Below are 24,121 nucleotides of genomic sequence, written 5' to 3'. Positions count from 1 at the left end.
TCTCCTTTCTTCCTTCCTCTCTTCTTTCCCTTCCTTCTTCCCTTTCCTCTCCCCTATGCCTCTCTTCCTGTTCCCCTTCCTACCCTCTCTCCTTCTCCCTTCCATCTTCCTCTCCTCACCTCTATCTTCCTTCCCTCCTCTTCCTGTTTCCCTTCCCTTCCCTCTTAAGCATTTTCATGAGGCAGCCTCTATCCAGCTAATCCTCACCTGACGGCCACATTCGAACCCTAAAATTTCTCCTGCAGATGTTCGTTGAGTGGCTTTTGTCCCATTTGGCGACCTTTCTTGCTGCACTTCTTAAGTGAATCGCTGCGGTTGTTAGCTTAGTCACACGGTTGTTAAGTGGATCTGGTTTTGCCCTGGATTTCACGAAAGGGGAATTGCATGACCCCAGACGGACACTGCAACCGTCATTAATAGGAGTCTGTTGGCAAGTGGCTGAATTTTGATCACGTGACTTGGGGGGGGGACGCTGCAACGGTCGTTAAGTGGCCTAAAGTCACTTTTTTCATTGCTGCTGTGATGTTGAAAGGGTCATTAAATGAACTGTTACAATCTAGCTGTCTGTCTATTAAAATAAATACCGTATTCTTCCGAGTATAAGATGCTCTGAAGTATAAGTCACACCTAGCTTTTGGGGAGGAAAACAAGGGGAGAAAATCTGCTTCTGCCTCCCAGTAATTTGCCTCCTTGCAACAAACAGCAAACAGTACAGAAGATATACACTGTTTGTAGTGTTACATTTCAGACTATACTTGTACAGATGCTGTTAAAATTGATGTGCTTTCTGGAAGTATACGTTATTCTCTGCTATTTAAAAGAAGATACAACAGCACTGGGCCTCTTCAGGTCAAGCGTGTATTTTTAAAAGCTTCTTCATTTTGTTCAGCTTTTTAGAACAATAATAAAAAAAATAAGTCTAATCATTTGAACATTCTATAGGCATTTATAGTTATTGACTTACCTCCTTGCAGCAAACAGCCTGATTAGCACAAGAAAAAAAATCTGCTTCTGCCTCCCAGAAATTGCCTGGTGGAGCAAACAGCAAGTTTCACTTTCAGTTTAAGCGTGCCTCCTGATCACCAGCTGTTTCAGGCTGCAGGGATTGCTATAGCCTATTGCAACCTCCGCAAGCTCCATTTTCCCCGTTTGCTGCAAGGAGGTAAATTGCTGGGAGGCAGATTGCAAAGGGTGAGGGACGGTGGGTGGGTGGGGCTACATTCAGTGTATAAGACGCAGCCAAATTTTCACCCTCTTTTAGTGGGGGGAAAGGTGTGTCCTATACTCCGAAAAATCCGGTAAGTGTTTAGACCGCTGGGCCACACAAGGTTTTTATGATAGGTGGAGCCCTGGGGTGAATATCATGTCTCTTGATTCTCCTCCGTTTCCTTTTTCAAGAGCCACAGGCCTCAACGGAGATGGACATTGCTGGAGAAATCTCACCGCTTTCTCCAGATGCCGGCTCCCTGGATGACCCTCCGGAAGAGTTCTGCGAACTAAAATTGGGCAAGGTAACAGAGCGATGGAGGACTTGTTCGATCTGAAGGTGGGGTTTGCGGATGGATCCAGATTGTGTGATTCCCGAGTGGGCCGTCTCCAGAGTGGACTATCAAAGAGAGATCCAACCTAGAACGAAGGAGAGATTTCCTGACACTCATCATCATCGTCTCCTTTTTATGACCCCATAATCCTTTGCGGGGTGAACGGAGCAGGGTGTTTACTGGCTGGAAGCCGTCCCTGTCACCAGTGCATATTTTTTTTAGTTCAGCAGATAAATTCTCATTGTGCCCAGAGAGAGAAATACAATACAATGCAATGCAATGCAATGCAATACAATACAATACAATACAATAGTAGAGTGGGAAGGGAGTTTGGAGGTCTTCTAGTCCAACCCCCTGCCAGGGCAGGAAACCCTATACCGTTTCAGACAGATGGCTATCCAACATCTTCTTAAAGACTTCCAGTGTTGGGGCATTCGCAACTTCTGGAGGCAACTTCTGTTCCACTGATTGATTGTTCTAACTGTCAGGAAGCTTCGCCTCAGTTCTAAGTTGCTTCTCTCCTTGATTAGTTTCCACCCATTGCTTCTTGTTCTACCCTCAGGTGCCTTGGAGAATAGCTTGACTCCCCTCTTCTTTGGGGCAACCCCTGAGATATTGGAACAATGCTATCATGTCTCCCCTAGTCCTTCTTTCTCTTAAGCTAAACATACCTAGTTCCTGCAACCGTTATGTGCCTCTACCTAGGATTGAACTCACAGCCTCCTGATTCTGAGGCGAGAGCTCCACCTCTAGGCCACCGCGCCACTCAGAGATTTCCTAACACTGAGAACAATTAATCGATGGAACAACTTGCCTCCAGAAGTTGTGGGTGCCCCAACACTGGAGATTTTCAAGAAGAGATCTGGCAGTCTGGAATGGCCTAGGGCAGAGGTGGGCAACTATATCACTTTATAACTTGTCGACTTCAACTCCCAGAATTCCTGAGCCAGCCATAGTTGCCCCCTCTTGTATAAAGTCTCCTAGCCAGGGCTTGGACTAGAAGACCTCTAAAGGTTCCTTTCCAACTCTTCTGTTGTTCGATTTTTCCACCCTTGAGTTCGTAATAAGGAAATGTTAGAATAAAATCGCTTTAAAAATCTGTTTCAAGAATCTGGGGGGAAAAAGACCTTACTGAAAGTTACCAATAAAGAGAGCGACTTAATTTCCAGATCAACTATCTTTGATCTTACCTGCAGGTAACCGAGGGCGACATCGGGCCCTTCAGCTCGGTCAAACTCCAGATTATTTTCACACCAGTGGTTCCGGGGACTGTCCAGGCTGATTTTGAGGTCATCTTTGAAAACCCAGATTGCAAACCAGTGAGTGGTGGGATCAGGAGTGAAATTCAATTTTTTTACTACCTGTTCTGTAGGCATGGCTTGGTGGGCACAGCAGGGGAAGGATACTGCAAAATCCCCATTCCCTCCCCACTCCCAGGAGAAGGATACGGCCAAAATCTCCATTCCCTCCTCACTCCAGGGGGGAGGATACTGCAAAATCTCCATTCCCTCCCCACTCTAGGGGAAGGATACTGCAAAATCCCCATTCCCTCCCCACTCCAGGGGAAGGATACTGCAAAATCTCCATTCCCTCCCCACTCCAGGGGAAGGATACTGCAAAATCCCCATTCCCACCCCACTCCAGGGGAAGGATACTGCAAAATCTCCATTCCCTCCCCACTCCCAGGAGATGGATACTGCAAAATCTCCATTCCCACCCCACTCCAGGGGAAGGATACTGCAAAATCTCCATTCCCTCCCCACTCCCAGGAGATGGATACTGCAAAATCTCCATTCCCTCCCCAATCCCAGGAGAAGGATACTGCAAAATCTCCATTCCCTCCCCACTCCCAGGAGATGGATACTGCAAAATCTCCATTCCCTCCCCACTCCCAGGAGATGGATACTGCAAAATCTCCATTCCCTCCCCACTCCCAGGAGATGGATACGGCCAAAATCTCCATTCCCTCCCCACTCCCAGGAGATGGATACTGCAAAATCTCCATTCCCTCCCCACTCCCAGGAGATGGATACTGCAAAATCTCCATTCCCTCCCCACTCCAGGGGAAGGATACTGCAAAATCCCCATTCCCTCCCCACTCCCAGGGGAAGGATACTGCAAAATCCCCATTCCCTCCCCACTCCCAGGAGATGGATACGGCCAAAATCTCCATTCCCTCCCCACTCCCAGGAGATGGATACTGCAAAATCTCCATTCCCTCCCCACTCCCAGGAGATGGATACTGCAAAATCTCCATTCCCTCCCCACTCCAGGGGAAGGATACTGCAAAATCCCCATTCCCTCCCCACTCCAGGGGAAGGATACTGCAAAATCTCCATTCCCTCCCCACTCCAGGGGAAGGATACTGCAAAATCCCCATTCCCTCCCCACTCCAGGGGAAGGATACTGCAAAATCTCCATTCCCTCCCCACTCCCAGGAGATGGATACTGCAAAATCTCCATTCCCTCCCCACTCCCAGGAGAAGGATACTGCAAAATCCCCATTCCCTCCCCACTCCCAGGAGAAGGATACGGCCAAAATCTCCATTCCCTCCTCACTCCAGGGGGGAGGATACTGCAAAATCTCCATTCCCTCCCCACTCTAGGGGAAGGATACTGCAAAATCCCCATTCCCTCCCCACTCCAGGGGAAGGATACTGCAAAATCTCCATTCCCTCCCCACTCCAGGGGAAGGATACTGCAAAATCCCCATTCCCACCCCACTCCAGGGGAAGGATACTGCAAAATCTCCATTCCCTCCCCACTCCCAGGAGATGGATACTGCAAAATCTCCATTCCCACCCCACTCCAGGGGAAGGATACTGCAAAATCTCCATTCCCTCCCCACTCCCAGGAGATGGATACTGCAAAATCTCCATTCCCTCCCCACTCCCAGGAGAAGGATACTGCAAAATCTCCATTCCCTCCCCACTCCCAGGAGATGGATACTGCAAAATCTCCATTCCCTCCCCACTCCCAGGAGATGGATACTGCAAAATCTCCATTCCCTCCCCACTCCCAGGAGATGGATACGGCCAAAATCTCCATTCCCTCCCCACTCCCAGGAGATGGATACTGCAAAATCTCCATTCCCTCCCCACTCCCAGGAGATGGATACTGCAAAATCTCCATTCCCTCCCCACTCCAGGGGAAGGATACTGCAAAATCCCCATTCCCTCACCACTCCCAGGGGAAGGATACTGCAAAATCCCCATTCCCTCCCCACTCCCAGGAGATGGATACGGCCAAAATCTCCATTCCCTCCCCACTCCCAGGAGATGGATACTGCAAAATCTCCATTCCCTCCCCACTCCCAGGAGATGGATACTGCAAAATCTCCATTCCCTCCCCACTCCAGGGGAAGGATACTGCAAAATCCCCATTCCCTCCCCACTCCAGGGGAAGGATACTGCAAAATCTCCATTCCCTCCCCACTCCAGGGGAAGGATACTGCAAAATCCCCATTCCCTCCCCACTCCAGGGGAAGGATACTGCAAAATCTCCATTCCCTCCCCACTCCCAGGAGATGGATACTGCAAAATCTCCATTCCCTCCCCACTCCCAGGAGAAGGATACTGCAAAATCTCCATTCCCTCCCCACTCCCAGGAGATGGATACTGCAAAATCTCCATTCCCTCCCCACTCCCAGGAGATGGATACTGCAAAATCTCCATTCCCTCCCCACTCCCAGGAGATGGATACGGCCAAAATCTCCATTCCCTCCCCACTCCCAGGAGATGGATACTGCAAAATCTCCATTCCCTCCCCACTCCCAGGAGATGGATACTGCAAAATCTCCATTCCCTCCCCACTCCAGGGGAAGGATACTGCAAAATCCCCATTCCCTCCCCACTCCCAGGGGAAGGATACTGCAAAATCCCCATTCCCTCCCCACTCCCAGGAGATGGATACGGCCAAAATCTCCATTCCCTCCCCACTCCCAGGAGATGGATACTGCAAAATCTCCATTCCCTCCCCACTCCCAGGAGATGGATACTGCAAAATCTCCATTCCCTCCCCACTCCAGGGGAAGGATACTGCAAAATCCCCATTCCCTCCCCACTCCAGGGGAAGGATACTGCAAAATCTCCATTCCCTCCCCACTCCAGGGGAAGGATACTGCAAAATCTCCATTCCCTCCCCACTCCCAGGAGATGGATACTGCAAAATCTCCATTCCCACCCCACTCCAGGGGAAGGATACTGCAAAATCTCCATTCCCTCCCCACTCCCAGGAGATTGATACTGCAAAATCTCCATTCCCACCCCACTCCAGGGGAAGGATACTGCAAAATCTCCATTCCTTCCCCACTCCCAGGAGATGGATACTGCAAAATCTCCATTCCCTCCCCACTCCCAGGAGATGGATACTGCAAAATCCCCATTCCCTCCCCACTCCCAGGAGATGGATACTGCAAAATCCCCATTCCCTCCCCACTCCCAGGAGATGGATACTGCAAAATCTCCATTCCCTCCCCACTCCTAGGAGATGGATACTGCAAAATCCCCATTCCCTCCCCACTCCCAGGAGATGGATACTGCAAAATCTCCATTCCCTCCCCACTCCAGGGGAAGGATACGGCCAAAATCTCCATTCCCTCCCCACTCCCAGGAGATGGATACTGCAAAATCCCCATTCCCTCCCCACTCCCAGGAGATGGATACTGCAAAATCTCCATTCCCTCCCCACTCCAGGGGAAGGATACGGCCAAAATCTCCATTCCCTCCCCACTCCAGGGGAAGGATAACTGCAAAATCTCCATTCCCTCCCCACTCCAGGGGAAGGATACTGCAAAATCCCCATTCCCTCCCCACTCCCAGGAGATGGATACTGCAAAATCCCCATTCCCTCCCCACTCCCAGGAGATGGATACTGCAAAATCTCCATTCCCTCCCCACTCCAGGGGAAGGATACGGCCAAAATCTCCATTCCCTCCCCACTCCAGGGGAAGGATAACTGCAAAATCTCCATTCCCTCCCCACTCCAGGGGAAGGATACTGCAAAATCCCCATTCCCTCCCCACTCCCAGGAGAAGGATACGGCCAAAATCTCCATTCCCTCCCCACTCCAGGGGAAGGATACGGCCAAAATCTCCATTCCCTCCCCACTCCAGGGGAAGGATAACTGCAAAATCTCCATTCCCTCCCCACTCCCAGGAGAAGGATACTGCAAAATCTCCATTCCCTCCCCACTCCCAGGAGATGGATACTGCAAAATCTCCATTCCCTCCCCACTCCCAGGAGATGGATACTGCAAAATCTCCATTCCCTCCCCACTCCCAGGAGATGGATACGGCCAAAATCTCCATTCCCTCCCCACTCCCAGGAGATGGATACTGCAAAATCTCCATTCCCTCCCCACTCCCAGGAGATGGATACTGCAAAATCTCCATTCCCTCCCCACTCCAGGGGAAGGATACTGCAAAATCCCCATTCCCTCCCCACTCCCAGGGGAAGGATACTGCAAAATCCCCATTCCCTCCCCACTCCCAGGAGATGGATACGGCCAAAATCTCCATTCCCTCCCCACTCCCAGGAGATGGATACTGCAAAATCTCCATTCCCTCCCCACTCCCAGGAGATGGATACTGCAAAATCTCCATTCCCTCCCCACTCCAGGGGAAGGATACTGCAAAATCCCCATTCCCTCCCCACTCCAGGGGAAGGATACTGCAAAATCTCCATTCCCTCCCCACTCCAGGGGAAGGATACTGCAAAATCTCCATTCCCTCCCCACTCCCAGGAGATGGATACTGCAAAATCTCCATTCCCACCCCACTCCAGGGGAAGGATACTGCAAAATCTCCATTCCCTCCCCACTCCCAGGAGATTGATACTGCAAAATCTCCATTCCCACCCCACTCCAGGGGAAGGATACTGCAAAATCTCCATTCCTTCCCCACTCCCAGGAGATGGATACTGCAAAATCTCCATTCCCTCCCCACTCCCAGGAGAAGGATACTGCAAAATCCCCATTCCCTCCCCACTCCCAGGAGATGGATACTGCAAAATCCCCATTCCCTCCCCACTCCCAGGAGATGGATACTGCAAAATCTCCATTCCCTCCCCACTCCTAGGAGATGGATACTGCAAAATCCCCATTCCCTCCCCACTCCCAGGAGATGGATACTGCAAAATCTCCATTCCCTCCCCACTCCAGGGGAAGGATACGGCCAAAATCTCCATTCCCTCCCCACTCCCAGGAGATGGATACTGCAAAATCCCCATTCCCTCCCCACTCCCAGGAGATGGATACTGCAAAATCTCCATTCCCTCCCCACTCCAGGGGAAGGATACGGCCAAAATCTCCATTCCCTCCCCACTCCAGGGGAAGGATAACTGCAAAATCTCCATTCCCTCCCCACTCCAGGGGAAGGATACTGCAAAATCCCCATTCCCTCCCCACTCCCAGGAGATGGATACTGCAAAATCCCCATTCCCTCCCCACTCCCAGGAGATGGATACTGCAAAATCTCCATTCCCTCCCCACTCCAGGGGAAGGATACGGCCAAAATCTCCATTCCCTCCCCACTCCAGGGGAAGGATAACTGCAAAATCTCCATTCCCTCCCCACTCCAGGGGAAGGATACTGCAAAATCCCCATTCCCTCCCCACTCCCAGGAGAAGGATACGGCCAAAATCTCCATTCCCTCCCCACTCCAGGGGAAGGATACGGCCAAAATCTCCATTCCCTCCCCACTCCAGGGGAAGGATAACTGCAAAATCTCCATTCCCTCCCCACTCCAGGGGAAGGATACTGCAAAATCCCCATTCCCTCCCCACTCCCAGGAGAAGGATACGGCCAAAATCTCCATTCCCTCCCCACTCCAGGGGAAGGATAACTGCAAAATCTCCATTCCCTCCCCACTCCCAGGAGATGGATACTGCAAAATCTCCATTCCCTCCCCACTCCCAGGAGATGGATACTGCAAAATCTCCATTCCCTCCCCACTCCAGGGGAAGGATACGGCCAAAATCTCCATTCCCTCCCCACTCCAGGGGAAGGATAACTGCAAAATCTCCATTCCCTCCCCACTCCAGGGGAAGGATACTGCAAAATCCCCATTCCCTCCCCACTCCCAGGAGAAGGATACGGCCAAAATCTCCATTCCCTCCCCACTCCAGGGGAAGGATAACTGCAAAATCTCCATTCCCTCCCCACTCCCAGGAGATGGATACTGCAAAATCTCCATTCCCTCCCCACTCCCAGGAGATGGATACTGCAAAATCTCCATTCCCTCCCCACTCCAGGGGAAGGATACTGCAAAATCCCCATTCACTCCCCACTCCAGGGGAAGGATACGGCCAAAATCTCCATTCCCTCCCCACTCCAGGGGAAGGATAACTGCAAAATCTCCATTCCCTCCCCACTCCCAGGAGAAGGATACGGCCAAAATCTCCATTCCCTCCCCACTCCAGGGGAAGGATAACTGCAAAATCTCCATTCCCTCCCCACTCCAGGGGAAGGATAACTGCAAAATCTCCATTCCCTCCCCACTCCAGGGGAAGGATACTGCAAAATCCCCATTCCCTCCCCACTCCCAGGAGAAGGATACGGCCAAAATCTCCATTCCCTCCCCACTCCAGGGGAAGGATAACTGCAAAATCTCCATTCCCTCCCCACTCCCAGGAGATGGATACTGCAAAATCTCCATTCCCTCCCCACTCCCAGGAGATGGATACTGCAAAATCTCCATTCCCTCCCCACTCCAGGGGAAGGATACTGCAAAATCCCCATTCACTCCCCACTCCAGGGGAAGGATACTGCAAAATCCCCATTCCCTCCCCACTCCAGGGGAAGGATACTGTAAAATCTCCATTCCCTCCCCACTCCCAGGAGAAGGATATGGCCAAAATCTCCATTCCCTCCCCACTCCCAGGAGAAGGATACTGCAAAATCTCCATTCCCTCCCCACTCCCAGGAGATGGATACTGCAAAATCTCCATTCCCTCCCCACTCCCAGGAGATGGATACTGCAAAATCTCCATTCCCTCCCCACTCCCAGGAGATGGATACGGCCAAAATCTCCATTCCCTCCCCACTCCCAGGAGATGGATACTGCAAAATCTCCATTCCCTCCCCACTCCCAGGAGATGGATACTGCAAAATCTCCATTCCCTCCCCACTCCAGGGGAAGGATACTGCAAAATCCCCATTCCCTCCCCACTCCCAGGGGAAGGATACTGCAAAATCCCCATTCCCTCCCCACTCCCAGGAGATGGATACGGCCAAAATCTCCATTCCCTCCCCACTCCCAGGAGATGGATACTGCAAAATCTCCATTCCCTCCCCACTCCCAGGAGAAGGATACGGCCAAAATCTCCATTCCCTCCCCACTCCAGGGGAAGGATACTGCAAAATCCCCATTCCCTCCCCACTCCAGGGGAAGGATACTGCAAAATCTCCATTCCCTCCCCACTCCAGGGGAAGGATACTGCAAAATCCCCATTCCCTCCCCACTCCAGGGGAAGGATACTGCAAAATCTCCATTCCCTCCCCACTCCCAGGAGATGGATACTGCAAAATCTCCATTCCCTCCCCACTCCCAGGAGAAGGATACTGCAAAATCTCCATTCCCTCCCCACTCCCAGGAGATGGATACTGCAAAATCTCCATTCCCTCCCCACTCCCAGGAGATGGATACTGCAAAATCTCCATTCCCTCCCCACTCCCAGGAGATGGATACGGCCAAAATCTCCATTCCCTCCCCACTCCCAGGAGATGGATACTGCAAAATCTCCATTCCCTCCCCACTCCCAGGAGATGGATACTGCAAAATCTCCATTCCCTCCCCACTCCAGGGGAAGGATACTGCAAAATCCCCATTCCCTCCCCACTCCCAGGGGAAGGATACTGCAAAATCCCCATTCCCTCCCCACTCCCAGGAGATGGATACGGCCAAAATCTCCATTCCCTCCCCACTCCCAGGAGATGGATACTGCAAAATCTCCATTCCCTCCCCACTCCCAGGAGATGGATACTGCAAAATCTCCATTCCCTCCCCACTCCAGGGGAAGGATACTGCAAAATCCCCATTCCCTCCCCACTCCAGGGGAAGGATACTGCAAAATCTCCATTCCCTCCCCACTCCAGGGGAAGGATACTGCAAAATCTCCATTCCCTCCCCACTCCCAGGAGATGGATACTGCAAAATCTCCATTCCCACCCCACTCCAGGGGAAGGATACTGCAAAATCTCCATTCCCTCCCCACTCCCAGGAGATTGATACTGCAAAATCTCCATTCCCACCCCACTCCAGGGGAAGGATACTGCAAAATCTCCATTCCTTCCCCACTCCCAGGAGATGGATACTGCAAAATCTCCATTCCCTCCCCACTCCCAGGAGAAGGATACTGCAAAATCTCCATTCCCTCCCCACTCCCAGGAGATGGATACTGCAAAATCTCCATTCCCTCCCCACTCCAGGGGAAGGATACTGCAAAATCCCCATTCCCTCCCCACTCCCAGGAGAAGGATACGGCCAAAATCTCCATTCCCTCCCCACTCCCAGGAGATGGATACTGCAAAATCTCCATTCCCTCCCCACTCCCAGGAGATGGATACTGCAAAATCTCCATTCCCTCCCACTCCCAGGAGATGGATACTGCAAAATCCCCATTCCCTCCCCACTCCCAGGAGATGGATACTGCAAAATCCCCATTCCCTCCCCACTCCCAGGAGATGGATACTGCAAAATCTCCATTCCCTCCCCACTCCCAGGAGATGGATACTGCAAAATCCCCATTCCCTCCCCACTCCCAGGAGATGGATACTGCAAAATCTCCATTCCCTCCCCACTCCAGGGGAAGGATACGGCCAAAATCTCCATTCCCTCCCCACTCCCAGGAGATGGATACTGCAAAATCCCCATTCCCTCCCCACTCCCAGGAGATGGATACTGCAAAATCTCCATTCCCTCCCCACTCCAGGGGAAGGATACGGCCAAAATCTCCATTCCCTCCCCACTCCAGGGGAAGGATAACTGCAAAATCTCCATTCCCTCCCCACTCCAGGGGAAGGATACTGCAAAATCCCCATTCCCTCCCCACTCCCAGGAGATGGATACTGCAAAATCCCCATTCCCTCCCCACTCCCAGGAGATGGATACTGCAAAATCTCCATTCCCTCCCCACTCCAGGGGAAGGATACGGCCAAAATCTCCATTCCCTCCCCACTCCAGGGGAAGGATAACTGCAAAATCTCCATTCCCTCCCCACTCCAGGGGAAGGATACTGCAAAATCCCCATTCCCTCCTCACTCCCAGGAGAAGGATACGGCCAAAATCTCCATTCCCTCCCCACTCCAGGGGAAGGATACGGCCAAAATCTCCATTCCCTCCCCACTCCAGGGGAAGGATAACTGCAAAATCTCCATTCCCTCCCCACTCCAGGGGAAGGATACTGCAAAATCCCCATTCCCTCCCCACTCCCAGGAGAAGGATACGGCCAAAATCTCCATTCCCTCCCCACTCCAGGGGAAGGATAACTGCAAAATCTCCATTCCCTCCCCACTCCCAGGAGATGGATACTGCAAAATCTCCATTCCCTCCCCACTCCCAGGAGATGGATACTGCAAAATCTCCATTCCCTCCCCACTCCAGGGGAAGGATACGGCCAAAATCTCCATTCCCTCCCCACTCCAGGGGAAGGATAACTGCAAAATCTCCATTCCCTCCCCACTCCAGGGGAAGGATACTGCAAAATCCCCATTCCCTCCCCACTCCCAGGAGAAGGATACGGCCAAAATCTCCATTCCCTCCCCACTCCAGGGGAAGGATAACTGCAAAATCTCCATTCCCTCCCCACTCCCAGGAGATGGATACTGCAAAATCTCCATTCCCTCCCCACTCCCAGGAGATGGATACTGCAAAATCTCCATTCCCTCCCCACTCCAGGGGAAGGATACTGCAAAATCCCCATTCACTCCCCACTCCAGGGGAAGGATACGGCCAAAATCTCCATTCCCTCCCCACTCCAGGGGAAGGATAACTGCAAAATCTCCATTCCCTCCCCACTCCCAGGAGAAGGATACGGCCAAAATCTCCATTCCCTCCCCACTCCAGGGGAAGGATAACTGCAAAATCTCCATTCCCTCCCCACTCCAGGGGAAGGATAACTGCAAAATCTCCATTCCCTCCCCACTCCAGGGGAAGGATACTGCAAAATCCCCATTCACTCCCCACTCCAGGGGAAGGATACTGCAAAATCTCCATTCCCTCCCCACTCCAGGGGAAGGATACTGCAAAATCCCCATTCCCTCCCCACTCCCAGGAGATGGATACTGCAAAATCTCCATTCCCTCCCCACTCCCAGGAGATGGATACTGCAAAATCTCCATTCCCTCCCCACTCCAGGGGAAGGATACGGCCAAAATCTCCATTCCCTCCCCACTCCAGGGGAAGGATAACTGCAAAATCTCCATTCCCTCCCCACTCCAGGGGAAGGATACTGCAAAATCCCCATTCCCTCCCCACTCCCAGGAGAAGGATACGGCCAAAATCTCCATTCCCTCCCCACTCCAGGGGAAGGATAACTGCAAAATCTCCATTCCCTCCCCACTCCCAGGAGATGGATACTGCAAAATCTCCATTCCCTCCCCACTCCCAGGAGATGGATACTGCAAAATCTCCATTCCCTCCCCACTCCAGGGGAAGGATACTGCAAAATCCCCATTCACTCCCCACTCCAGGGGAAGGATACGGCCAAAATCTCCATTCCCTCCCCACTCCAGGGGAAGGATAACTGCAAAATCTCCATTCCCTCCCCACTCCCAGGAGAAGGATACGGCCAAAATCTCCATTCCCTCCCCACTCCCAGGAGATGGATACTGCAAAATCTCCATTCCCTCCCCACTCCAGGGGAAGGATACTGCAAAATCTCCATTCCCTCCCCACTCCAGGGGAAGGATACTGCAAAATCTCCATTCCCTCCCCACTCCCAGGAGATGGATACTGCAAAATCTCCATTCCCTCCCCACTCCAGGGGAAGGATACTGCAAAATCCCCATTCACTCCCCACTCCAGGGGAAGGATACTGCAAAATCCCCATTCCCTCCCCACTCCAGGGGAAGGATAACTGCAAAATCTCCATTCCCTCCCCACTCCCAGGAGATGGATACTGCAAAATCTCCATTCCCTCCCCACTCCCAGGAGATGGATACTGCAAAATCTCCATTCCCTCCCCACTCCCAGGAGATGGATACTGCAAAATCTCCATTCACTCCCCACTCCAGGGGAAGGATACGGCCAAAATCTCCATTCCCTCCCCACTCCAGGGGAAGGATAACTGCAAAATCTCCATTCCCTCCCCACTCCCAGGAGAAGGATACGGCCAAAATCTCCATTCCCTCCCCACTCCAGGAGAAGGATACTGCAAAATCTCCATTCCCTCCTCACTCCAGCGGAAGGATACTGCAAAATCCCCATTCCCTCCCCACTCCCAGGGGAAGGATACTGCAAAATCCCCATTCCCTCCCCACTCCCAGGAGATGGATACGGCCAAAATCTCCATTCCCTCCCCACTCCCAGGAGATGGATACTGCAAAATCTCCATTCCCTCCCCACTCCCAGGAGATGGATACTGCAAAATCTCCATTCCCTCCCCACTCCAGGGGAAGGATACTGCAAAATCCCCATTCCCTCCCCACTCCAGGGGAAGGATACTGCAAAATCTCCATTCCCTCCCCACTCCAGGGGAAGGATACTGCAAAATCTCCATTCCCTCCCCACTCCCAGGAGATGGATACTGCAAAATCTCCATTCCCACCCCACTCCCAGGAGATTGATACTGCAAAATCTCCATTCCCACCCCACTCCAGGGGAAGGATACTGCAAAATCTCCATTCCTTCCCCACTCCCAGGAGATGGATACTGCAAAATCTCCATTCCCTCCCCACTCCCAGGAGAAGGATACTGCAAAATCTCCATTCCCTCCCCACTCCCAGGAGATGGATACTGCAAAATCTCCATTCCCTCCCCACTCCCAGGAGATGGATACTGCAAAATCTCCATTCCCTCCCCACTCCAGGGGAAGGATACTGCAAAATCCCCATTCCCTCCCCACTCCCAGGAGAAGGATACGGCCAAAATCTCCATTCCCTCCCCACTCCCAGGAGATGGATACTGCAAAATCTCCATTCCCTCCCCACTCCCAGGAGATGGATACTGCAAAATCTCCATTCCCTCCCACTCCCAGGAGATGGATACTGCAAAATCCCCATTCCCTCCCCACTCCCAGGAGATGGATACTGCAAAATCCCCATTCCCTCCCCACTCCCAGGAGATGGATACTGCAAAATCTCCATTCCCTCCCCACTCCCAGGAGATGGATACTGCAAAATCCCCATTCCCTCCCCACTCCCAGGAGATGGATACTGCAAAATCTCCATTCCCTCCCCACTCCAGGGGAAGGATACGGCCAAAATCTCCATTCCCTCCCCACTCCCAGGAGATGGATACTGCAAAATCCCCATTCCCTCCCCACTCCCAGGAGATGGATACTGCAAAATCTCCATTCCCTCCCCACTCCAGGGGAAGGATACGGCCAAAATCTCCATTCCCTCCCCACTCCAGGGGAAGGATAACTGCAAAATCTCCATTCCCTCCCCACTCCAGGGGAAGGATACTGCAAAATCCCCATTCCCTCCCCACTCCCAGGAGATGGATACTGCAAAATCCCCATTCCCTCCCCACTCCCAGGAGATGGATACTGCAAAATCTCCATTCCCTCCCCACTCCAGGGGAAGGATACGGCCAAAATCTCCATTCCCTCCCCACTCCAGGGGAAGGATAACTGCAAAATCTCCATTCCCTCCCCACTCCAGGGGAAGGATACTGCAAAATCCCCATTCCCTCCTCACTCCCAGGAGAAGGATACGGCCAAAATCTCCATTCCCTCCCCACTCCAGGGGAAGGATACGGCCAAAATCTCCATTCCCTCCCCACTCCAGGGGAAGGATAACTGCAAAATCTCCATTCCCTCCCCACTCCAGGGGAAGGATACTGCAAAATCCCCATTCCCTCCCCACTCCCAGGAGAAGGATACGGCCAAAATCTCCATTCCCTCCCCACTCCAGGGGAAGGATAACTGCAAAATCTCCATTCCCTCCCCACTCCCAGGAGATGGATACTGCAAAATCTCCATTCCCTCCCCACTCCCAGGAGATGGATACTGCAAAATCTCCATTCCCTCCCCACTCCAGGGGAAGGATACGGCCAAAATCTCCATTCCCTCCCCACTCCAGGGGAAGGATAACTGCAAAATCTCCATTCCCTCCCCACTCCAGGGGAAGGATACTGCAAAATCCCCATTCCCTCCCCACTCCCAGGAGAAGGATACGGCCAAAATCTCCATTCCCTCCCCACTCCAGGGGAAGGATAACTGCAAAATCTCCATTCCCTCCCCACTCCCAGGAGATGGATACTGCAAAATCTCCATTCCCTCCCCACTCCCAGGAGATGGATACTGCAAAATCTCCATTCCCTCCCCACTCCAGGGGAAGGATACTGCAAAATCCCCATTCACTCCCCACTCCAGGGGAAGGATACGGCCAAAATCTCCATTCCCTCCCCACTCCAGGGGAAGGATAACTGCAAAATCTCCATTCCCTCCCCACTCCCAGGAGAAGGATACGGCCAAAATCTCCATTCCCTCCCCACTCCAGGGGAAGGATAACTGCAAAATCTCCATTCCCTCCCCACTCCAGGGGAAGGATAACTGCAAAATCTCCATTCCCTCCCCACTCCAGGGGAAGGATACTGCAAAATCCCCATTCACTCCCCACTCCAGGGGAAGGATACTGCAAAATCTCCATTCCCTCCCCACTCCAGGGGAAGGATACTGCAAAATCCCCATTCCCTCCCCACTCCCAGGAGATGGATACTGCAAAATCTCCATTCCCTCCCCACTCCCAGGAGATGGATACTGCAAAATCTCCATTCCCTCCCCACTCCAGGGGAAGGATACGGCCAAAATCTCCATTCCCTCCCCACTCCAGGGGAAGGATAACTGCAAAATCTCCATTCCCTCCCCACTCCAGGGGAAGGATACTGCAAAATCCCCATTCCCTCCCCACTCCCAGGAGAAGGATACGGCCAAAATCTCCATTCCCTCCCCACTCCAGGGGAAGGATAACTGCAAAATCTCCATTCCCTCCCCACTCCCAGGAGATGGATACTGCAAAATCTCCATTCCCTCCCCACTCCCAGGAGATGGATACTGCAAAATCTCCATTCCCTCCCCACTCCAGGGGAAGGATACTGCAAAATCCCCATTCACTCCCCACTCCAGGGGAAGGATACGGCCAAAATCTCCATTCCCTCCCCACTCCAGGGGAAGGATAACTGCAAAATCTCCATTCCCTCCCCACTCCCAGGAGAAGGATACGGCCAAAATCTCCATTCCCTCCCCACTCCCAGGAGATGGATATTGCAAAATCTCCATTCCCTCCCCACTCCAGGGGAAGGATACTGCAAAATCCCCATTCCCTCCCCACTCCAGGGGAAGGATACTGCAAAATCCCCATTCCCTCCCCACTCCCAGGAGATGGATACTGCAAAATCTCCATTCCCTCCCCACTCCCAGGAGATGGATACTGCAAAATCTCCATTCCCTCCCCACTCCCAGGAGATGGATACTGCAAAATCTCCATTCCCTCCCCACTCCCAGGAGATGGATACTGCAAAATCTCCATTCCCTCCCCACTCCCAGGAGATGGATACTGCAAAATCTCCATTCCCTCCCCACTCCCAGGAGATGGATACTGCAAAATCCCCATTCTCTCTCCACTGCTGGGGGAAGGATATTATAAAATCTCCATTCCCTCCCCACTCCCAGGAGATGGATACTGCAAAATCTCCATTCCCTCCCCACTCCCAGGAGATGGATACTGCAAAATCTCCATTCCCTCCCCACTCCAGGGGAAGGATACTGCAAAATCCCCATTCCCTCCCCACTCCCAGGAGATGGATACTGCAAAATCTCCATTCCCTCCCCACTCCCAGGAGATGGATACTGCAAAATCTCCATTCCCTCCCCACTCCCAGGAGATGGATACTGCAAAATCTCCATTCCCTCCCCACTCCCAGGAGATGGATACTGCAAAATCCCCATTCTCTCTCCACTGCTGGGGGAAGGATATTATAAAATCTCCATTCCCTCCCCACTCCCAGGAGATGGATATTGCAAAATCTCCATTCCCTCCCCACTCCAGGGGAAGGATACTGCAAAATCCCCATTCCCTCCCCACTCCCAGGAGATGGATACTGCAAAATCTCCATTCCCTCCCCACTCCCAGGAGATGGATACTGCAAAATCTCCATTCCCTCCCCACTCCCAGGAGATGGATACTGCAAAATCCCCATTCTCTCTCCACTGCTGGGGGAAGGATATTATAAAATCTCCATTCCCTCCCCACTCCCAGGAGATGGATACTGCAAAATCTCCATTCCCTCCCCACTCCCAGGAGATGGATACTGCAAAATCTCCATTCCCTCCCCACTCCAGGGGAAGGATACTGCAAAATCCCCATTCCCTCCCCACTCCCAGGAGATGGATACTGCAAAATCTCCATTCCCTCCCCACTCCCAGGAGATGGATACTGCAAAATCTCCATTCCCTCCCCACTCCCAGGAGATGGATACTGCAAAATCTCCATTCCCTCCCCACTCCCAGGAGATGGATACTGCAAAATCTCCATTCCCTCCCCACTCCCAGGAGATGGATACTGCAAAATCCCCATTCTCTCTCCACTGCTGGGGGAAGGATATTATAAAATCCCCATTCCCGCCCCACTCTGGGGCCAGCCAGAGGTGGTATTTGCCGGTTCTCCGAATTACTCAAAACCTCCGCTACCGGTTCTCCACAATCTGTCAGAACCTGCTGAATTTCACCCCTTGGTGGGATTAATTTCTCTCTCCCTCCTGTGCCGCAAATACGTTAAGAACAGATCAGGCAAGTGTCTGTTAAGATTCCAAGTAATATATCCCATTCAAGAAGAACTCCCGAGGCAGGCATATTCCCCAAAGAACATTTTATTGGGACATATCACATTGGCACAGGCATGGTGGAAAACCGGCTCTACGTTCCCACCGGTTTTACACCCAATTAAAAGCCACTGTGTCCCTCTAATTATAGTGTAGTCTTTATTGTCATTGGGAGGAGGTTTCTCTTCACATTGCTTCAGGGCTGACACAGCATAGAGCTAAGGGGCAGGGAGGGTGGGGGTGTAGAGATAGCTGGGATGGTCTAGCCAAAATAAAATTATTTCCCCTGGGAATCAAGGATGTTCATGCAGATGTTCGAAAAGCAGAGACGTAAGCCACCTAGGAACTGGACTACATGTTGATTGGACCATGTGACTGGTGACTTTGGGGGCAAGTGACAAAGTTTTACTTTGTTTTACTTTTAAATTTTTACTTTTAATTGGGTATAAAACCAATTAAGTTCCGGCGGGAACATAGAGCCGGTTTTCCACCCTGTCTGTGCCAATATGATACGTCCCAATAAAATGTTCTTTGAGGAATATGCCTGCCTCGGAATTCTTATTGAATGGGATGTATTACTTGGAACTTGACAGATCTGTTCTTAACGTATCTGCCTGACATTTGGGCAACCGACTCATATTTACGACGGTCGCGGGTCACGTTATCCCCTTTTGCGACCTTCTGAGGAGTAAAGTCAACGGGGAAGCCAGATTCACTTAACAACAAGTTGACACTGAGTTTTGCACGGATTCACCTTTAGTTGCCGATTGGGGTCATCGCCGTGGCAATGGCCGTGCCGGTCTGGGTGTGCAATCCCACCATCGACCTGAAAATCTGCATGTATGATCGGCTTTACCAGGACTGCATCGTGGTTCAGAGCAGGTGAGCAGTTTTTAATGTCTGGAAAAAGTTAGCCATCCCTGGTCTAGAAAGAAGCATCCTTTTAACAGACCCCGCAAGGAATTGTAAAGTTACAAACAGGGCCCCGGGTTTTCCGAAGAAACGGATCTCGGGCATGCAAAGTGTTCGCTTTTTCCAAAAAGCATTGCTGGAGCACAATTTCCACCTTTCTCTCATTCTGCAGCTTCAGCTGGCAAGATGTTCTGAGCCTTTGCTATTTTTAATTTCCTCGCCGTTTTAGCGTTCTATTTTGATTGCGAGCAAATGGGATTGGCTTTTTAAAAATGTATGCCAGATTATCCTCTTTTCCTATGTTTCCTGTGTGTGTGTGTGTGTGTGTGTGTGTGTGTGTTAACAATCTCTTTTGGAACAGCAACAGCACTTATGACTTATATACCGCTTTCCAGTGCTTTTACAGCCCTCTCTAAGCTGTTTACAGAGTCAGCCTATTTGCCCCCAACCATCATTTTACCCACCTCGGAAGGACGGAAGGCTGAGTCAACCTTGAGCCAGTTGGTCAGGATTGAACTCCTGGCAGTGGACAGAGTTAGCCTGCAATACTGCATTCTTACCACTGGGAAGGAAGGAAGGAAAAAGGAAGGAAGGAAGATAGCAATAGCACTTAGACTTATATACCGCTTCACGGGGCTTTTACACCCCTCTCTAAGCAGTTTACAGAGTCAGCCTCTTGGCCCCAACAATCTGGGTCCTCATTTTACCCACTTCGGAAGGACGGAAGGCTGAGTCAACCTTGAGACAATCAGAATCAAACTTCTGGCAGTCAGCAGAGTTAGCCTGCAATGCTGCATTCTAACCACTGGGAGGGAGGGAAGGAAGGAAGGAAGGAAAAAAGGAAGGAAGGAAGGAAGGAAGGAAGGTAGGTAGGTAGGTAGGTAGGTAGGTAGGTAGGTAGGTAGGTAGGTAGCAATAGCACTTAGACATATATCGCTTTACAGCCCTCTCTAGAGTCAGCCTCTCTCGCCCCCCAACAATCTGGGTCCTCATTTTACCCACCTCGGAAGGACGGAATGCTGAGTTGACCTTGAGTCGATCAGGATCGAACTCCTGGCAATGGGCAGAGTTAGCAATAACAATGGCATTTAGACTTATATACCGCTACATAGTGCTTTTATAGCCCTCTCTTAGCCGTTTACAGAGTCAGCCTATTGCCCCCAACAATCTGGGTCCTCGTTTTACCCACCTCGGAAGTACGGGAGGCTGAGTCAACCTTGAGCCGGGTGAGACTCGAATTGCCGAATCGCAATCAGCTGACAGTCAGCAGAAAGCCTGCGGTACTGCACTCTGACCACTGCTCCACTGATGGCGCGCATATTCCCAGTCCCTTACTAAGACCTTAAACACCACCAAGGTTTGGTTTGGTTTTCACCGTTGGAAGAGAATTGAAGGTGTGATCTCCAAAACTCAGCTTCCAAACGCGGCAAATATTTGTCATGTCGTAAAGTGCGGCAGATTTCAACTGAACCAATGTCTCACTTAGCAAGATAAATTTTGGGCTCAATTGTGGTGGTAAATCAAGTGCCCTCCGCTTTCTTGCCTTTCCCCAGAGCGACCAGTGCCTTACGCCTGAAGTTTGAAGTTTGCAAGGAGCTGGCTAGCTACGTAGAGCTATTGCCCAAAACTGGGTACATCCAAGCCCAGTCTTCCTTTAGTGTCCAGCTAAAATTCTTGCCAAGGTAAGGAATGCGCTGCTTCCTTTCGGTACGTCCTGCTTTAATTACCCTCTGCGTTTCTTTCTCAGCCACCATTCTCTTTGAGAAGGGCCTGTGTTCAAAACCCTGCTTCTTTTCATCAGACTAAACATACCCAATTCCAAGAACCGTTCTTCATATGTTTTAGCCTCCAGTCCCCTCATCCTCTTTGTTGCTCTTCTCTGCACTCTTTCTAGAGTCTCCACATCTTTTTTACATCGTGGCGAACAAAACTGGATGCAGTATTCCAAGTGTGGCCTTATAAAGTGGTATCAACCCTTCACCTGATCTTGATTCTATCCCTCTGTTGATGCAGCCTAGGATTGCGTTGGCTTTTTTGGCAGGCTGCTGCACACAGCTGGCTCACATTTAAATGATTTGGACCAGGGGTGAAATCCTCCCGGTTTGGCTGAACCAATAGGGACGATTGTCATTGGTTCTGCGAACCGGTAGTAAAAAGAAAGAAAAAAAGCTTCCAAGGCTTGCGCAGCCATGCGATTGTCGGAAGCTTTTTCCCCGCTTTTTAAAGCATTTTTTCCCTACCAGTTTGGGCGAATCGGCAGGGAAAAAAGGCTTTAAAAAGCAGAAGGGAAAGCTTCCGGCTATCGCAGCTCACAGCTGATCCGTGCAATCGTTGGAAGGGTTTTTTTCCCCCACTTTCTAAAGCATTTTTTTTCCAGTGGTGGGATTTAGCCAGTTCGCACTACTTTGGGAAAACCGGTTGTTAACTTTCTGAGGAGTTTGATGGTCTGGTTATTCGAATCCCTTGATAAAATAAATCTCACATCTTATAGAATTGTTTATCTTCTTGTTCTCTAATTTATTTTATCAATGGTTAGACAAAAAAAAAATATGGAAATGAAATAGGCTAGAGAATTTTACAGTAAAAGAATAATGGAACGATACAGAATATAATATAAAGGTGTGCTACTATTGGATGGATTTGGGGTGATGTAACGAAACGCCATAATATAAATTAATTCAAAATTTAGAATGTCTCGCATAAAATGAAGTAATAATAGTTGTAGTCAAAAAAATGATTAATAATGATAATAATGTATATGTTACAGTGAAAGACAGAAATCTGGTGAATGTCGACATTCACCGGTGAATGTCCGAAATATTTGCTAAATACCCTTATTTATGACTTACACTAAATACCTAACCCTAACCCTAACCCTAACCCTACGTATTTGGTATGTGTTGACATTCACCGGTGAATGTCGACATTCACCAATTTCTGTCTTTCACAGTAACATATACATATATACTAGATTGATAATATGAGATTTTATATAAATTGTGAGGACTATGGAGAGTTAGAAACGCTTGTGGACTTGACCGGCCCATCTTTCCCTCTCCGCTTGAGTGAGGACCAGTTGACGGGTCGATGGAGATGCCAGGGTATTGGGGGAGCCCAGCACGGCCCCATCCGCGCTGCTCCGTGCTCCCACCGAGGGTGACTCAGAATTGCTGCTAATTATTTCACGTCAACGTCAAAAGGAACAGATTGCCCAAGCTGGGTGCCTGAGCTCACTACAGCTGGGACCTCGGAAGCTGACATACTGATTAGTGTGCAAGTTTAAGTTCTATTTATATCCAAGAGTTACTGTCCTGAAAACAGAGCCATCACTTGGTCTTTTTTTAAAAAATAAAAAACCCATAACAGTAAATATAACAGCATCGGCTTATCTTTGGCTCCTATTTAATATTGCGAGCTGACAGAAGGATTTCCTAGCAGTGAAAAGCATTGTCTTGCAATCCCTGTACGGAATCGAGACTTTAAACAAAAATCTACTTTGACACTCAAGCAGACTAATAATAATTTGTACCCCCCCCAAAAAAAAAAATAGACACCAAAGGAGAAAAACCTTCTCATATATTGTAGTGGTTTGGATGCGAAATTATTTGCAGGATGTCAGATGGACAGAGAAGGGACGCGGTGGCTCAGGGGCTAAGACACTGAGCTTGTTGATCAAAAGGTCGGCAGTTTGGTGGTTCGAATCCCTAGCACCGCATAATGGAGGGAGTTCCCGTTGCTTGTCCCAGCTTCTGCCAAGTTAGCAGTTCTAAAGCACGTAAAAAATGCGAGTAGAAAAATAGGAACCACCTTTGGTGGGAAGGGAAGAGCGTTCCGTGTGGCTTCGGGAGTTGAGTCGTGCCGGCCACATGACCACGGAGACGTCTTCGGACAACGCTGGCTCTTCGGCTTTGAAACGGAGATGAGCAGCACCCACACACCCCCGAGTCGGGAACGACTAGCACATATGTGCAAGAGGAAACTTTATTTTTACCCTAAGATGGAGGGTTGTGTCCCTCCTTTTATTTCTTTATTTTCTGTTTATTCAAGGGATATGCTGCCCAACTTTCTGTCACTAAGCCCTGCTTGGCTGTGGGGTATTGAATAAACCAGGATTGCTAGTTTCCATTAATTCCTCAAGTGGGAGGCTAGGATATGCAACTCCCTTTGGATGGGCTCAGATCAAGGCACAATGCGGGATTCAGCTTGGCTTTAAAACCTGTTTTTGTGACCAGGTGGAATCTATATATATATAAAAGCCAAATGCTACTCACTCATCACGAAATCTCCGAAACCATAAAGCCTACAAACTTGAAATTCGGCACGTATGTTCCTCTTGGCTTCTAGGTGCTCGCTAAGAAAGGATTTTCAAAATGACCATCAGATCATTAGTATTTCTTATACAGTAATTAACACGCTCTGATGCTAAGGAATTCTACTCCCCCTCCCCACCTGAAAAGAACTCTGTTCCAACTGCCAGTTGCCTCACATTCCGTTACGTCAGTTCAAACTGACAAGACGTTCCACTCCTTCACTCAGGAGCGGTCTGAGGCTCCTTATAGTACTAAACGTCAGTACATCACCAAAATGTCTACACCTTCCACCTATGGAACTGCTTCTGGACTCAAGGCAGCGGGAGCGATATTCCCTTATGTGTTTCAATCTCCGACCATAGCTGAGCCAACGGATT

At 50.6% G+C, this 24,121-nt stretch overlaps 1 protein-coding gene across 2 annotated transcripts in view; it reads left to right on the top strand.

Annotated features, from left to right (window-relative positions):
• The window catches only part of CFAP74 (cilia and flagella associated protein 74), an 89,441-nt gene that overhangs the window by 38,253 nt on the left and 27,067 nt on the right, over window positions 1–24,121 (top strand). For both annotated transcript variants that reach the window (XM_081954878.1, XM_081954877.1), the window contains exons 19-22: window positions 1,399–1,511; window positions 2,738–2,860; window positions 19,283–19,404; window positions 20,988–21,116. In XM_081954878.1, the coding sequence (XP_081811004.1) occupies window positions 1,399–1,511; window positions 2,738–2,860; window positions 19,283–19,404; window positions 20,988–21,116 (487 nt within the window). The remainder of the gene's footprint in view (window positions 1–1,398; window positions 1,512–2,737; window positions 2,861–19,282; window positions 19,405–20,987; window positions 21,117–24,121) is intronic.

This window comes from Natrix helvetica (genome assembly GCF_964273705.1).
Source record: "Natrix helvetica genome assembly, chromosome: 5".
Classification (NCBI taxonomy): Eukaryota; Metazoa; Chordata; class Lepidosauria; order Squamata; family Natricidae; genus Natrix; species Natrix helvetica.
The sequence above is the reverse complement of the archived record's forward strand: the minus strand, read 5'-3'. Positions and strand labels throughout refer to the sequence as shown.